The sequence below is a fragment of the Coregonus lavaretus genome (genome assembly GCF_964263955.1).
Source record: "Coregonus lavaretus genome assembly, chromosome: 26".
Lineage (NCBI taxonomy): Eukaryota > Metazoa > Chordata > Actinopteri > Salmoniformes > Salmonidae > Coregonus > Coregonus lavaretus.
The window spans coordinates 44,355,277-44,370,912 of NC_140013.1; the positions used below are offsets into that span (position 1 = coordinate 44,355,277).

The 15,636-nt window shown below is 46.1% G+C and overlaps 1 protein-coding gene across 1 annotated transcript in view; it reads right to left on the bottom strand.

Annotated features, from left to right (window-relative positions):
* The window catches only part of cntn5 (contactin 5), a gene marked incomplete at both ends in the record, with an annotated part of 260,961 nt that overhangs the window by 13,396 nt on the left and 231,929 nt on the right, over positions 1 to 15,636 (bottom strand). Inside the window, 3 exons of the mRNA XM_084143274.1 lie at positions 4,011 to 4,194; positions 4,378 to 4,487; positions 6,933 to 7,167. Coding sequence (XP_083999400.1) covers positions 4,011 to 4,194; positions 4,378 to 4,487; positions 6,933 to 7,167 — 529 coding nt within the window. The remainder of the gene's footprint in view (positions 1 to 4,010; positions 4,195 to 4,377; positions 4,488 to 6,932; positions 7,168 to 15,636) is intronic.

Here is a 15,636-nt window from a genome sequence, read left to right on the forward strand (position 1 = left end):
ATTATACACCTTATTGTATTTCTTATTGTATTATATACCTTATTGTATTTCTTATTGTATTATACACCTCATTGTATTTCTTATTGTATTATACACCTCATTGTATTTCTTATTGTATTATACACCTCATTGTATTTCTCAGACATCTCAATTTCCCTTCCACGGATTCTGAAATTATCAAGGTAAAAACAGCATTCAAAAGATGTTGTTCAATTATTTCCAATGCTGAGAAACATATACAGTGAGGGAAAAAGTATTTGATCCCCTGCTGATTTTGTAAGTTTGCCCACTGACGAAGACATGATCAGTCTATAATTTTAATGGTAGGTTTATTTGAACAGTGAGAGACAGAATAATAACAAAAAAATCCAGAAAAACACGTCATAAATGTTATAAATTGATTTGCATTTTAATGAGGGAAATAAGTATTTGACCCCTCTGCAAAACATGACTTAGTACTTGGTGGTAAAACCCTTGTTGGCAATCACAGAGGTCAGCCGTTTCTTGTAGTTGGCCACCAGGTTTGCACACATCTCAGGAGGGATTTTGTCCCACTCAATCTTCTCCAAGTCATTAAGGTTTCGAGGCTGACGTTTGGCATCTCGAGCCTTCAGCTCCCTCCACAGATTTTCTATGGGATTAAGGTCTGGAGACTGGCTAGGCCACTTCAGGATCTTAATGTGCTTCTTCTTGAGCCACTCCTTTGCTGCCTTGGCCGTGTATTTTGGGTCATTGTCATGCTGGAATACCCATCCACGACACATTTTCAATGCCCTGGCTGAGGGAAGGAGGTTCTCACCCAAGATTTGTACATGTACATGGCCCCGTCCATTGTCCCTTTGATGCGGTGAAGATGTCCTGTCCCCTTAGCAGAAAAACACCCCCAAAGCATAATGTTTCATATTTGACGGTGGGGATGGTGTTCTTGGGGTCATAGGCAGCATTCCTCCTCCTTCAAACACGGCGAGTTGAGTTGATGGCAAAGAGCTCGATTTTGGTCTCATCTGACCACAACACTTTCACCCAGTTCTCCTCTGAATCATTCAGATGTTCATTGGCAAACTTCAGACGGGCCTGTATATGTGCTTTCTTGAGCAGGGGGACCTTGCGGGTGCTGCAGGATTTCAGTCCTTCACGGCGTAGTGTGTTACCAATTGTTTTCTTGGTGACTATGGTCCCAGCTGCCTTGAGATCATTGCCAAGATCCTCCCATGTAGTTCTGGGCTGACAACTCAAGTGTTGCTTTAGCAGTATGCTTAGGGTCATTGTCCTGTTGGAAGGTGAACCTCCGTCCCAGTCTCAAATCTCTAGAAGGCTGAAACAGGTTTCCCTCAAGAATGTCCCTGTATTTAGTGCCATCCATCATGACCAGTTTCCCAGTCCCTTTCGATGAAAAACATCCCCACAGCATGATGCTGCCACCACCATGCTTCACTGTGGGGATGGTGTTCTCGGGTGATGAGAGGTGTTGGGTTTACGCCAGACAAATAGCGTTTTCCTTGAACGCCAAAAAGCTCAATTTTAGTCTCATCTGACCAGAGTACCTTCTTCCATATGTTTGGGGAGTCTCCCACATGCCTTTTGGTGAACACGAAACATGTTTGATTATTTCCTTTTTAAGCAATGGCTTTTTTCTGGCCACTCTTCCGTAAAGCCCAGCTCTGTGGAGTGTACGGCTTAAAGTGGTCCTATGGACAGATACTCCAATCTCCGCTGTGGAGCTTTGCAGCTCCTTCAGGGTTATCTTTGGTCTCTTTGTTGCCTCTCTGATTAATGCCCTCCTTGCCTGGTCCGTGAGTTTTGGTGGGAGGCCCTCTCTTGGCAGGTTTGTTGTGGTGCCATATTCTTTCCATTTTTTAATAATGGATTTAATGGTGCTCCGTGGGATGTTCAAAGTTTCTGTGATATTTTTTTATAACCCAACCCTGATCTGTACTTCTCCATAACTTTGTCCCTGACCTGTTTGGAGAGCTCCTTGGTCTTCATGGTGGCGCTTGCTTGGTGGTGCCCCTTGCTTAGTGGTGTTGCAGACTCTGGGGCCTTTCAGAACAGATGTATATATACTGAGATCATGTGACACAGGTGGACTTTATTTAACTAATTATGTGACTTCTGAAGGTAATTTGTTGCACGAGATCTTATTTAGGGGCTTCATAGCAAAGGGGGTGAATACATAATATGCACGCTTCCGTTATTTATTTTTTAGAATGTTTTGAAACAAGTATTTTTTTTTTGCATAGCAACTATTCAAAAATAATGAATGACTGGCTGGCGTCTGTAGCAACATGACCAAAATAACTAACAACCAGATTTTTGTCTGGACTATATCTTCTGGTGGAAGAATTAAATTGTATGAATTCACTTATCAAATAATTATCATGAATACAGTCACAGGTAAGAGGCGGTCCTCCGCTATCGTGTCGGGCCCAACAACGGCATTTACCTGTGACTGTATTCATGATACAGCACTGCCTCTTACCTGTGACTGTATTCATGATACAACACTGCCTCTTACCTGTGACTGTATTCATGATACAGCACTGCCTCTTACCTGTGACTGTATTCATGATACAGCACTGCCTCTTACCTGTGACTGTATTCATGATACAACACTGCCTTTTACCTGTGACTGTATTCATGATACAGCACTGCCTCTTACCTGTGACTGTATTCATGATACAGCACTGCATCTTACCTGTGACTGTATTCATGATACAACACTGCCTCTTACCTGTGACTGTATTCATGATTCAGCACTGCCTCTTACCTGTGACTGTATTCATGATTCAGCACTGCCTCTTACCTGTGACTGTATTCATGATACAACACTGCCTCTTACCTGTGACTGTATTCATGATACAGCACTGCCTCTTACCTGTGACTGTATTCATGATACAGCACTGCCTCTTACCTGTGACTGTATTCATGATACAGCACTGCCTCTTACCTGTGACTGTATTCATGATACAGCACTGCCTCTTACCTGTGACTGTATTCATGATTCAGCACTGCCTCTTACCTGTGACTGTATTCATGATACAGCACTGCCTCTTACCTGTGACTGTATTCATGATACAGCACTGCCTCTTACCTGTGACTGTATTCATGATACAGCACTGCCTCTTACCTGTGACTGTATTCATGATACAGCACTGCATCTTACCTGTGACTGTATTCATGATACAGCACTGCCTCTTACCTGTGACTGTATTCATGATACAACACTGCCTCTTACCTGTGACTGTATTCATGATTCAGCACTGCCTCTTACCTGTGACTGTATTCATGATACAGCACTGCCTCTTACCTGTGACTGTATTCATGATACAGCACTGCCTCTTACCTGTGACTGTATTCATGATACAGCACTGCCTCTTACCTGTGACTGTATTCATGATACAGCACTGCCTCTTACCTGTGACTGTATTCATGATTCAGCACTGCCTCTTACCTGTGACTGTATTCATGATTCAGCACTGCCTCTTACCTGTGACTGTATTCATGATACAGCACTGCCTCTTGTTCCTTATTGCTTAATTAAACTGTATGTACAGTCTAAGGCAGTGGTCTAAGGCACTGCATCTCAGTGCTTGAGGCGTCACTACAGACCGAGTGGCGCAGTGGTCTAAGGCACTGCATCTCAGTGGTCTAAGGCACTGCATCTCAGTGGTCTAAGGCACTGCATCTCAGTGGTCTAAGGCACTGCATCTCAGTATATATGCGCCACTCGGGGCTCCCGGTCTAAGGCACTGCATCTCAGTGCTTGAGGCGTCACTACAGACCCCCTTGTTCGATTCCAGGCTGTATCACAACCGGCCGTGATTGGGAGTCTCATAGGGCGGCGCACAATTGGCCCAGCATCATCCGGGTTTGGCCGGTGTAGGCCGTCATTGTAAATAAGAATTTGTTCTTAACTGACTTGCCTAGTTAAATAAAGGTTAAATAAAAAATTAAAATTAAATAAATAAAAATCCACCCTTTATTCAGGTTTGTATGAGTGGTGTACTCACGGTCTTTCCTGGTCCTGGCGGTGCTAGCGGTTGATGCAGGGCCCTGGCCGATACTGTTGAAGCCCCTGACTGTGATGAGGTACACTCTGTTCCCCTCCAGCCCTGTCAGCACCATAGACGTCTCGTTCCCTGCTGTCCTCTTCTTCCCTGACTCCTCCTGCTCACTGTCCTTCCAGTAGGTCACCTGAGGGAAGAAGATCTCTTTTAAACTGATCTTTTATTGTAGTATTTACATTTACTTGTTTTATTTAGATTTGTCTAATGAAAAATTTAATGTAAAATGCACACACACACACACCACACACACAGACACACACACACACACACACACACACACACAGACACACACACAGACAGACACACACACCTCGTATCCCATTGGTCTCCCAGGGCCAGGGTTGGGCGGTCTCCAAGTAACTTTAATTTCGGAAGAGGAAATGCTGGAAGCTTTCACCTCAGATGGGACCTCCCTGGGCTCTGTAGAGAGAAACACACACGCACACACGCGCGCGCACACACACACACACACACACACACACACACACACACACACACTCCAATCAACCATAGAAACCCCACAGACACACAATGCTTGTGCTTCTAGCTCCGACAGTGCAGTAATATCTAACAATTTCACAACATATACCCAAGACACACAATTCTAAGTAAAGCAATGGAATTAAGAATATAAATAAATATATGGACGAGCAATGTCAGAGCGGCATGGACTAAGATACAGTAGAATAGTATAGAATGCAGTATATACATATGAGATGAGTAGTGCAAGATATGTAAACATTATTAAAGTGACCAGTGATCCATTTCTTAAAGTGGCCAGCGATTTCAATAGGCAGCAGCAGCCTCTAATGTGCTAGTGATGGCTGTTTAACAGTCTGATGGCCTTGAGATAGAAGCTGTTTTTCAGTCTCTCGGTCCCAGCTTTGATGCACCTGTACTGACCTCGCCTTCTGGATGATAGTGGGGTGAACAGGCAGTGGTTTGGTGGTTGTTGTCCTTGATTATCTTTTTGGCCTTCCTGTGACATCGGGTGCTGTATGTGTCTTGGAGGGCGGGTAGTTTGCCCTCGGTAATGCATTCGGCAGACCGCACCACCCTCTGGAGAGCCCTGCGGTTGAGGGCGGTGCAGTTGCCGTACCAGGCGGTGATACAGCCCGACAGGATGCTCTCAATTGTGCATCTGTAAAAGTTTGTGAGGGTTTTAGGTGCCAAGCCAAATTTCTTCAGCCTCCTGAGGTTGAAGAGGCTCTGTTGCACCTTCTTCAACACTCTGTCTGTGTGGGTGGACCATTCCAGTTTGTCAGTGATGTGTACTCCAAGGAACTTGAAGCTTTCCCCCTTCCCCACTGCGGTCCCGTCGATGTGGATAGCGGGGTGCACCCTCTGCTGTTTCCTGAAGTCCACGATCAGCTCCTTTGTTTTGTTGACGTTGCGAGAGAGGTTATTTTCCTGGCACCACACTCCCAGAGCCCTCACCTCCTCCCTGTAGGTGGTCTCGTCATTGTTGGTAATCAAGCCTACTACTGTTGTGTCGTCTGCATACTTGATGATTGATAACAGTAAATCTCTACAGTCAATCAGTACATATTGATAACAGTAAATCTCTCCATCTACAGTCCCCATATAATCTGTAAATCCCACCCATAACTATTATGTTCCATCAACTCAAGTGGTTTGTTTCAATGACATCATGAGTACTTCCATAGCATATCAGCCAATAGTATCTCAATCCCAGGGGAGATCAGAGGATGTGTTCATTTGAATAAAAGACATAAAGTGAGACATTGTGAGTGTATAGGGGGTACTTCTTTTTGAATAGCATTTCCAACATAAACAAAGCAACCTCTAGACCAGGGATGTCCAGCTTGCTAATAATCACCGAAATGAAAGCTAGACAGTCAGGAAGCATTGAAAATTCCCAAAATGATAACTAGACAGCGAGGAAATATAACACATTTTCAGTGTGGCCCTCCGGAACTCGTTGAAGAATGAGTTTGACACCCCTGCTCTATCAATCAATCAATCAAATGTATATATAAAGCCCTTTTTACATCAGCAGATGTCACAAAGTGCTATACAGAAACCCAGCCTAAAACCCCAAACAGCAAGCGATGCAGATGTAGAAGCACAGTGGCTAGGAAAAACTCCCTAGAAAGGCAGGAACCTAGGAAGAAACCTAGAGAGGAACCAGGCTCTGAAGGGTGGCCAGTCCTCTTCTGGCTGTGCCGGGTGGAGATTATAACAGTACATGGCCATTAAGGACAGATTTTTCTCCAAGATGTTCAAACATTCATAGATGACCAGCAGGGTCAAATAATAATCACAGTGGTTGTAGAGGTTGAAACAGGTCAGTACATCAGGAGTAAATGTCACTTGGCTTTCTTAGCCGGGCATTTAGAGGTTGAAACAGCAGGTCAGGGACAAGGTAGCACGTCCGGTGAACAGGTCAGGGTTCCACAGCCGCAGGCAGAAGAGTTGAAACAGGAGCAGCAGGACAACCAGGTGGACTGGGGACAGCCAGGAGTCATCAGGCCAGGTAGTCCTGAGGCATGGTCCTAGGGCTCAGGTCCTCCAGGAGGGGAGCAGGTTTTTCCATACTCGGTCCTGCCCCCCCCCCCCCCCAAACTCATCATCAAGCTTTGATTATTTGAATCAGCTGTGTAGTGCTAGAGCAAAAACCAAAAGGTGAACCCAGGGGGGACCAGGACCCAGTTTGGGAAACCCTACTCTAGAAAACTAAGATGTGATGTTTTGGCTTTTTACTTGTGAGAACTAGTAGAACTGTTGATGTGACATATGACATAAATTGTAAGGCAACTTGAAGGAGCGACTTCCCTTTGAATAAGTTTAAGCTTCCCAACCCCCTGCAAAGCAGTCCTTAGATGTGCGAATGCGAGAACTCACCCCCCTCTGCAGAGTACACAGTGACCACTCCACTGAAGGGTCCGTCTCCCTTGTTGTTGTACACTCCCACCTTCACTTCGAAGGGGGTGAGGGGAGGGAAGGTCTCGTCTCTGTACTTGTACGTAGTGGAATCTGCTGATGTCACCATCTTCTCCTTCCATCCTCGCGTCCCATTGGCTCGGAACGCCACGATGTAGCCAAAGCCGTCACCGTTCTGGAACTCCTCAGACACAGGCTGGAATACAGGGAAATGAGATTGTTCATTTTTTGTCATTTTCTTTGGGACATGGGAAACCTAATCAATGACAACAACATGGGGGGCGGCAGGTAGCTTAGTGGTTAAGAGCGTTGTGCTGAGTAACCGAAAGGTCGCTGGTTCTGCCCACATATCATAGCTACACCAATCCCCCTGAGATCTGCCCACATATCATAGCTACACCAATCCCCCTGAGATCTTCCCACATATCATAGCTACACCAATCCCCCTGAGATCTGCCCACATATCATAGCTACACCAATCCCCCTGAGATCTGCCCACATATCATAGCTACACCAATCCCCCTGAGATCTGCCCACATATCATAGCTACACCAATCCCCCTGAGATCTGCCCACATATCATAGCTACACCAATCCCCCTGAGATCTGCCAACATAACATCCCCTCTATACAGGAACATTAATACTGTGTTCTGCATGGGAGACCAACTGATTCAGAACAGGCAGTTTAACCCTTATTTAACCTTGATTTAACCAGTCATTCTCTTTTATAATAATGACCAGACAATGAACTGTGCATTAGAGCAAAGTACAACTCATATCATCTAATTTTGCTTGAACACTAACTAATGTTAACCTAGGCCAGGGGTAGGCAACCCTGTTCCTGGTCTGCCGCAGGTACTGCAGTATTTTGACCAACAGTGACTGACTGAATTCAACACACCTGGTCTTCCAGGTCAGTTCAATCAAAAACATGAAGTGCCTTGCTAGTAAAGGATGACATTCATATTCTGACAATCTCTAAAACTCACTTAGATAATACCTTTGATGATACAGTGGTAGCAATTCATGGTTATAATATCTACAGAAAATAAAGAAATGCCAATGGTGGAGGTGTTGCTGTTTATATTCAGAACCACATTCCTGTAAAGCTTAGAGAGGATCTCATGTTAAATACTGTTGAAGTAATATGGCTACAGTTTCATCTGCCTCACCTAAAGCCCATTCTGGTGTGAAGCTGCTATAGACCACCAAGTGCTAACAGTCAGTATCTGGATAACGTGAGAAATGCTTGATATTGTACGTAATATCAACAGAGACGTATATTTTCTGGGTGATTAAATATTGACTGGCGTTCATCAAGCTGCCCACTCAAGAAAAAGCTTAAAACTGTAACCAGTGCCTGCAACCTGGTTCAGGTTATCTGTCAACCTACCAGGGTGGTTACAAACAGCATAGGAATGAAATCATCAAAATGAATTGTTCAAATCTTTACTAATGCTGCAGAAATGTGCTTGAAAGCAGTATCCAGATCCATTGGATGTAGTGATCACAATATAGTAGCCATATCTAGGAAAACCAAAGTTCCGAAGGCTGGGCCTAATATTGTGTATATGAGGTCATAAAATAAGTTTTGTAGTGATTCCTATGTTGTTGATGTAAATAATATTTGTTGGTCCATGGTGTGTAATGAGGAGCAACCAGACGCTGCACTGGACAGATTTATGAAACTGCTTATTCCGGTTACTAATAAGCACGCACCCATTAAGAAAATGACTGTAAAAACGGTTAAATCCCCCTGGATTGATGAGGAATTAAAAAATTGTAGGGTTGAGAGGGCTGAGACAAAAGGAATGGCAAATAAGTCTGGCTGCACAACCGATTGGCAAACGTACTGCAAATTGAGAAATCATGTGACTAAACTGAATAAAAAGAAGAAGAAACTACACTATGAAACAAAGATAAATGACATAAAGAATGATAGTAAAAAGCTTTGGAGCACCTGAAATGAAATGCTGGGGAAAAGGCAAACTCAGCTCCATCATTCATTGAATCAGATGGCTCACTCATTGCAAAACCGACTGATATTGCCAACTACTTTAATGATTTTTTCATTGGCAAGATTAGCAAACTTAGGCATGACATGCCAGCAACAAACGCTGACACTACACATCCAATCATATCTGACCAAATTACGTAAAGTGAGTGTGGAAGAGGTAAAAAAAGTATTGTTGTCTATCAACAATGACAAGCCACCGGGGTCTGACAACTTGGATGGAAAATGTATGCACTCTCTAACTGTAAGTCGCTCTGGATAAGAGCGTAAAAAAAATATAAAATTACTGAGGATAACAGCGGACGATATTGCCACTCCTATTTGACATATCTTTAATTTAAGCCTACTAAAAAGTGTGTGCCCCCAGGCCTGGAGGGAAGCAAAAGTAATTCCGCTACCTAAGAATAGTAAAGCCCCCTTTACTAGCTCAAATAGCCGACCAATCAACATGTTACCAACCCTTAGTAAAGTTTTGACCAGATAAAATGCTATTTTACAGTAAACTAATTTACATTTACATTTTAGTCATTTAGCAGACACTCTTATCCAGAGCAACTTACAGTTAGTGAGTCATTTAGCAGACGCTCTTATCCAGAGGCACTTACAGTTAGTGAGTGCATAATAAATTGACAACAGACTTTCAGCACGCTTATAGGGAAGGACATTCAACAAGCACAGACTGATGATTGGCTGAGAGAAATTTATGATAAAAATATTGTGGGGTATGTTTTGTTATACTTCAGTGCGGCTTTTAACATTATCGATCATAGTCTGCTGCTGGAAAAACGTATGTGTTATGGATTTACACCTCCTTCTATATTGTGGATAAAGAGTTACCTGTCTAACAGAACACAGAGGGTGTTCTTTAATGGAAGCTTCTCCAACATAATCCAGGTAGAATCAGGAATTCCCCAGGGCAGCTGTCTAGGCCCCTTACTTTTTTCAATCTTTACTAATGACATGCCACTGGTTTTGAGTAAAACCAGAGTGTCTATGTATGCGGATGACTCAACACTATACATGTCAGCTACTACAGCAACTGAAATGACTGCAACACTTAACAAAGAGCTGCAGTTAGTTTCAGAATGGGTGGCAAGGAATAAGTTAGTCCTAAATATTTCAAAAACTAGAAGCATTGTGTTTGAGACAAATAATTCACTAAACTCTAAACCTCAACTAAATCTTGTAATAAATAATGTGGAAATTGAGCAAGTTGAGGTGACTAAACTGCTTGGAGTAATCCTGGATTGTAAACTGTCATGGTCAAAACATATTGATACAACAGTTGCTAAGATGGGGAGAAGTCTGTCCATAATAAAGCGCTGCTCTACCTTCTTAACAGCACTATCAACAAGGCAGGTCCTACAGGCCCTAGTTTTGTCGCACCTGGACTACTGTTCAGTCGTCTGGTCAGGTGCCACAAAGAGGGACTCAGCTTCCCTTAGTGGGGTAGTGGAGGTTAAACACAGCTTCCCTTAGTGGGGTAGTGGAGGGTAAACACAGCTTCCCTTAGTGGCGAGGTGGAGGGTAAACACAGCTTCCCTTAGTGGGGTAGTGGAGGGTAAACACACCTTCCCTTACTGGGGTAATGGAGGGTAAACACACCTTCCCTTAGTGGGGTAATGGAGGGTAAACACACCTTCCCTTAGTGGGGTAGTGGAGGGTAAACACACCTTCCCTTAGTGGGGTAGTGGAGGGTAAACACACCTTCCCTTACTGGGGTAATGCTCCCGAGTGGCGCAGTGGTCTAAGGCGCTGCATCGCAGTGCTAGCTGTGCCACTAGAGATCCTGGTTCGAATCCAGGCTCTGTCGCAGCCGGCCGCGACCGGGAGACCCATTGGGGCGGCGCACAATTGGCCCGGCGTCGTCCAGGGTATGGAGGAGGGAATGGCCGGCAGGGGATGTAGCTCAGTTGATAGAGCATGGCGTTTGCAACGCCAGGGTTGTGGGTTTCGATTCCCACGGGGGGGCAAGTATAAAAAAATAAATATATGTATGCACTAACTGTAAGTCGCTCTGGATAAGAGCGTCTGCTAAATGACTAAAATGTAATGTAAATGTAAACACACCTTCCCTTAGTGGGGTAATGGAGGGTAAACACACCTTCCCTTAGTGGGGTAGTGGAGGGTAAACACACCTTCCATTAGTGGGGTAGTGGAGGGTAAACACAGTGGGGTAGTGGAGGGTAAATACACCTTCCATTAGTGGGATAGTGGAGGGTAAACACACCTTCCCATAGTGGGGTAGTGGAGGGTAAACACACCTTCCCTTACAGTGGGATAGTGGAGGGTAAACACAGCTTCCCTTAGTGGGGTAGTGGAGGGTAAACACACCTTCCCTTAGTGGGGTAGTGGAGGGTAAACACACCTTCCCTTAGTGGGATAGTGGAGGGTAAACACGCCTTCCCTTAGTGGGGTAGTGGAGGGTAAACACCCCTTCCCTTAGTGGGGTAGTGGAGGGTAAACACATCTTCCCTTAGTGGGGTAGTGGAGGGTAAACAAATATTCCCTTAGTGGGGTAGTGAAGGGTAAACACACCTTCCCTTAGTGGGGTAGTGGAGGGTAAACACAGCTTCCCTTAGTGGGGTAGTGGAGGGTAAACACAGCTTCTCTTACAGTGGGATAGTGGAGGGTAAACACAGCTTCCCTTAGTGGGGTAGTGGAGGGTAAACACACCTTCCCTTATAGTGGGGTAGTGGAGGGTAAACACGCCTTCCCTTAGTGGGGTAGTGGAGGGTAAACACAGCTTCCCTTAGTGGGGTAGTGGAGGGTAAACACACCTTCCCTTAGTGGGGTAGTGAAGGGTAAACACACCTTCCCTTAGTGGGGTAGTGGAGGGTAAACACACCTTCCCTTATAGTGGGGTAGTGGAGGGTAAACACGCCTTCCCTTAGTGGGGTAGTGGAGGGTAAACACAGCTTCCCTTAGTGGGGTAGTGGAGGGTAAACACACCTTCCCTTAGTGGGATAGTGGAGGGTAAACACACCTTCCTTTACAGTGGGATAGTGGAGGGTAAACACACCTTCCCTTACAGTGGGATAGTGGAGGGTAAACATACCTTCCCTTAGTGGGGTAGTGGAGGGTAAACACACCTTCCCTTAGTGGGATAGTGGATGGTAAACAAACCTTAGCTTAGTAGGGTAGTGGAGGGTAAACACAGCTTAAATTAGTGGGATAGTGGAGGGTAAACACACCTTCCCTTAGTGGGGTAGTGGAGGGTAAACAAACCTTCCCTTAGTGGGATAGTGGATGGTAAACACGCCTTCCCTTAGTGGGGTAGTGGAGGTTAAACACAGCTTCCCTTAGTGGGGTAGTGGAGGTTAAACACAGCTTCCCTTAGTGGGGTAGTGGAGGGTAAACACAGCTTCCCTTAGTGGGGTAGTGGAGGGTAAACACAGCTTCCCTTAGTGGGATAGTGGAGGGTAAACACACCTTCCCTTAGTGGGATAGTGGAGGGTAAACACACCTTCCCTTAGTGGGGTAGTGGAGGGTAAACACAGCTTCCCTTAGTGGGGTAGTGGAGGGTAAACACAGCTTCCCTTCGTGGGGTAGTGGAGGGTAAACACAGCTTCCCTTAGTGAGGTAGTGGAGGGTAAACACACCTTCCCTTAGTGGGGTAGTGGAGGGTAAACACAGCTTCCCTTAGTGGGGTAGTGGAGGGTAAACACAGCTTCCCTTAGTGAGGTAGTGGAGGGTAAACACACCTTCCCTTAGTGGGGTAGTGGAGGGTAAACACAGCTTCCCTTATAGTGGGATAGTGGAGGGTAAACACACCTTCCCTTAGTGGGGTAGTGGAGGGTAAACACAGCTTCCCTTAGTGGGGTAGTGGAGGGTAAAAACAGCTTCCCTTAGTGGGGTAGTGGAGGGTAAACATAGCTTCCCTTAGTGGGGTAGTGGAGGGTAAACACAGCTTCCCTTAGTGGGGTAGTGGAGGGTAAACACAGCTTCCCTTAGTGGGGTAGTGGAGGGTAAACACACCTTCCCTTAGTGGGATAGTGGAGGGTAAATACACCTTCCCTTAGTGGGGTAGTGGAGGGTAAACACAGCTTCCCTTAGTGGGATAGTGGAGGGTAAACACACCTTCCCTTAGTGGGATAGTGAAGGGTAAACATGCCTTCCCTTAGTGGGGTAGTGGAGGTTAAACACAGCTTCCCTTAGTGGGGTAGTGGAGGGTAAACACAGATTCCCTTAGTGGGGTAGTGGAGGGTAAACACGCCTTCCCTTAGTGGGGTAGTGGAGGGTAAACACAGCTTCCCTTAGTGGGATAGTGGAGGGTAAACACACCTTCCCTTAGTGGGATAGTGGAGGGTAAACACACCTTCCCTTAGTGGGGTAGTGGAGGGTAAACACAGCTTCCCTTAGTGGGGTAGTGGAGGGTAAACACAGCTTCCCTTAGTGGGGTAGTGGAGGGTAAACACAGCTTCCCTTAGTGGGGTAGTGGAGGGTAAACACACCTTCCCTTAGTGGGGTAGTGAAGGGTAAACACACCTTCCCTTATTGGGGTAGTGGAGCGTAAACACACCTTCCCCTACAGTGGGGTAGTGGAGGGTAAACACACCTTCCCTTAGTGGGGTAGTGGAGGGTAAACACAGCTTCCCTTAGTGGGGTAGTGGAGGGTAAACACACCTTCCCTTAGTGGGATAGTGGAGGGTAAACACACCTTCCTTTACAGTGGGATAGTGGAGGGTAAACACACCTTCCCTTACAGTGGGATAGTGGAGGGTAAACATACCTTCCCTTAGTGGGGTAGTGGAGGGTAAACACACCTTCCCTTAGTGGGATAGTGGATGGTAAACAAACCTTAGCTTAGTAGGGTAGTGGAGGGTAAACACAGCTTAAATTAGTGGGATAGTGGAGGGTAAACACACCTTCCCTTAGTGGGGTAGTGGAGGGTAAACAAACCTTCCCTTAGTGGGATAGTGGATGGTAAACACGCCTTCCCTTAGTGGGGTAGTGGAGGTTAAACACAGCTTCCCTTAGTGGGGTAGTGGAGGGTAAACACAGCTTCCCTTAGTGGGGTAGTGGAGGGTAAACACGCCTTCCCTTAGTGGGGTAGTGGAGGGTAAACACAGCTTCCCTTAGTGGGATAGTGGAGGGTAAACACACCTTCCCTTAGTGGGATAGTGGAGGGTAAACATACCTTCCCTTAGTGGGGTAGTGGAGGGTAAACACAGCTTCCCTTAGTGGGGTAGTGGAGGGTAAACACAGCTTCCCTTAGTGGGGTAGTGGAGGGTAAACACAGCTTCCCTTAGTGGGGTAGTGGAGGGTAAACACAGCTTCCCTTAGTGAGGTAGTGGAGGGTAAACACACCTTCCCTTAGTGGGGTAGTGGAGGGTAAACACAGCTTCCCTTATAGTGGGATAGTGGAGGGTAAACACACCTTCCCTTAGTGGGGTAGTGGAGGGTAAACACAGCTTCCCTTAGTGGGGTAGTGGAGGGTAAAAACAGCTTCCCTTAGTGGGGTAGTGGAGGGTAAACATAGCTTCCCTTAGTGGGGTAGTGGAGGGTAAACACAGCTTCCCTTAGTGGGGTAGTGGAGGGTAAACACAGCTTCCCTTAGTGGGGTAGTGGAGGGTAAACACACCTTCCCTTAGTGGGATAGTGGAGGGTAAATACACCTTCCCTTAGTGGGGTAGTGGAGGGTAAACACAGCTTCCCTTAGTGGGATAGTGGAGGGTAAACACACCTTCCCTTAGTGGGATAGTGAAGGGTAAACATGCCTTCCCTTAGTGGGGTAGTGGAGGGTAAACACAGCTTCCCTTAGTGGGGTAGTGGAGGGTAAACACACCTTCCCTTATTGGGGTAGTGGAGGGTAAACACGCCTTCCCTTAGTGGTGTAGTGGAGGGTAAACACAGTTTCCCTTAGTGGGGTAGTGGAGGGTAAACACACATTCCCTTAGTGGGGTAGTGGAGGGTAAACACACCTTCCCTTAGAGGGGTAGTGGAGGGTAAACACACCTTCCCTTAGTGGGGTAGTGGAGGGTAAACACGCCTTCCCTTAGTGGGGTAGTGGAGGGTAAACACACCTTCCCTTAGTGGGATAGTGGAGGGTAAACACGCCTTCCCTTAGTGGGGTAGTGGAGGGTAAACACACCTTCCCTTAGTGGGATAGTGGAGGGTAAACACACCTTCCTTTACAGTGGGATAGTGGAGGGTAAACACACCTTCCCTTACAGTGGGATAGTGGAGGGTAAACATACCTTCCCTTAGTGGGGTAGTGGAGGGTAAACATACCTTCCCTTAGTGGGATAGTGGATGGTAAACACACCTTAGCTTAGTAGGGTAGTGGAGGGTAAACACAGCTTAAATTAGTGGGATAGTGGAGGGTAAACACACCTTCCCTTAGTGGGGTAGTGGAGGGTAAACAAACCTTCCCTTAGTGGGATAGTGGATGGTAAACACACCTTCCCTTAGTGGGGTAGTGGAGGTTAAACACAGCTTCCCTTAGTGGGGTAGTGGAGGGTAAACACAGCTTCCCTTAGTGGGGTAGTGGAGGGTAAACACGCCTTCCCTTAGTGGGGTAGTGGAGGGTAAACACACCTTCCCTTAGTGGGATAGTGGAGGGTAAACACACCTTCCCTTAGTGGGGTAGTGGAGGGTAAACACACCTTCCCTTAGTGGGGTAGTGGAGGGTAAACACAGCTTCCCTT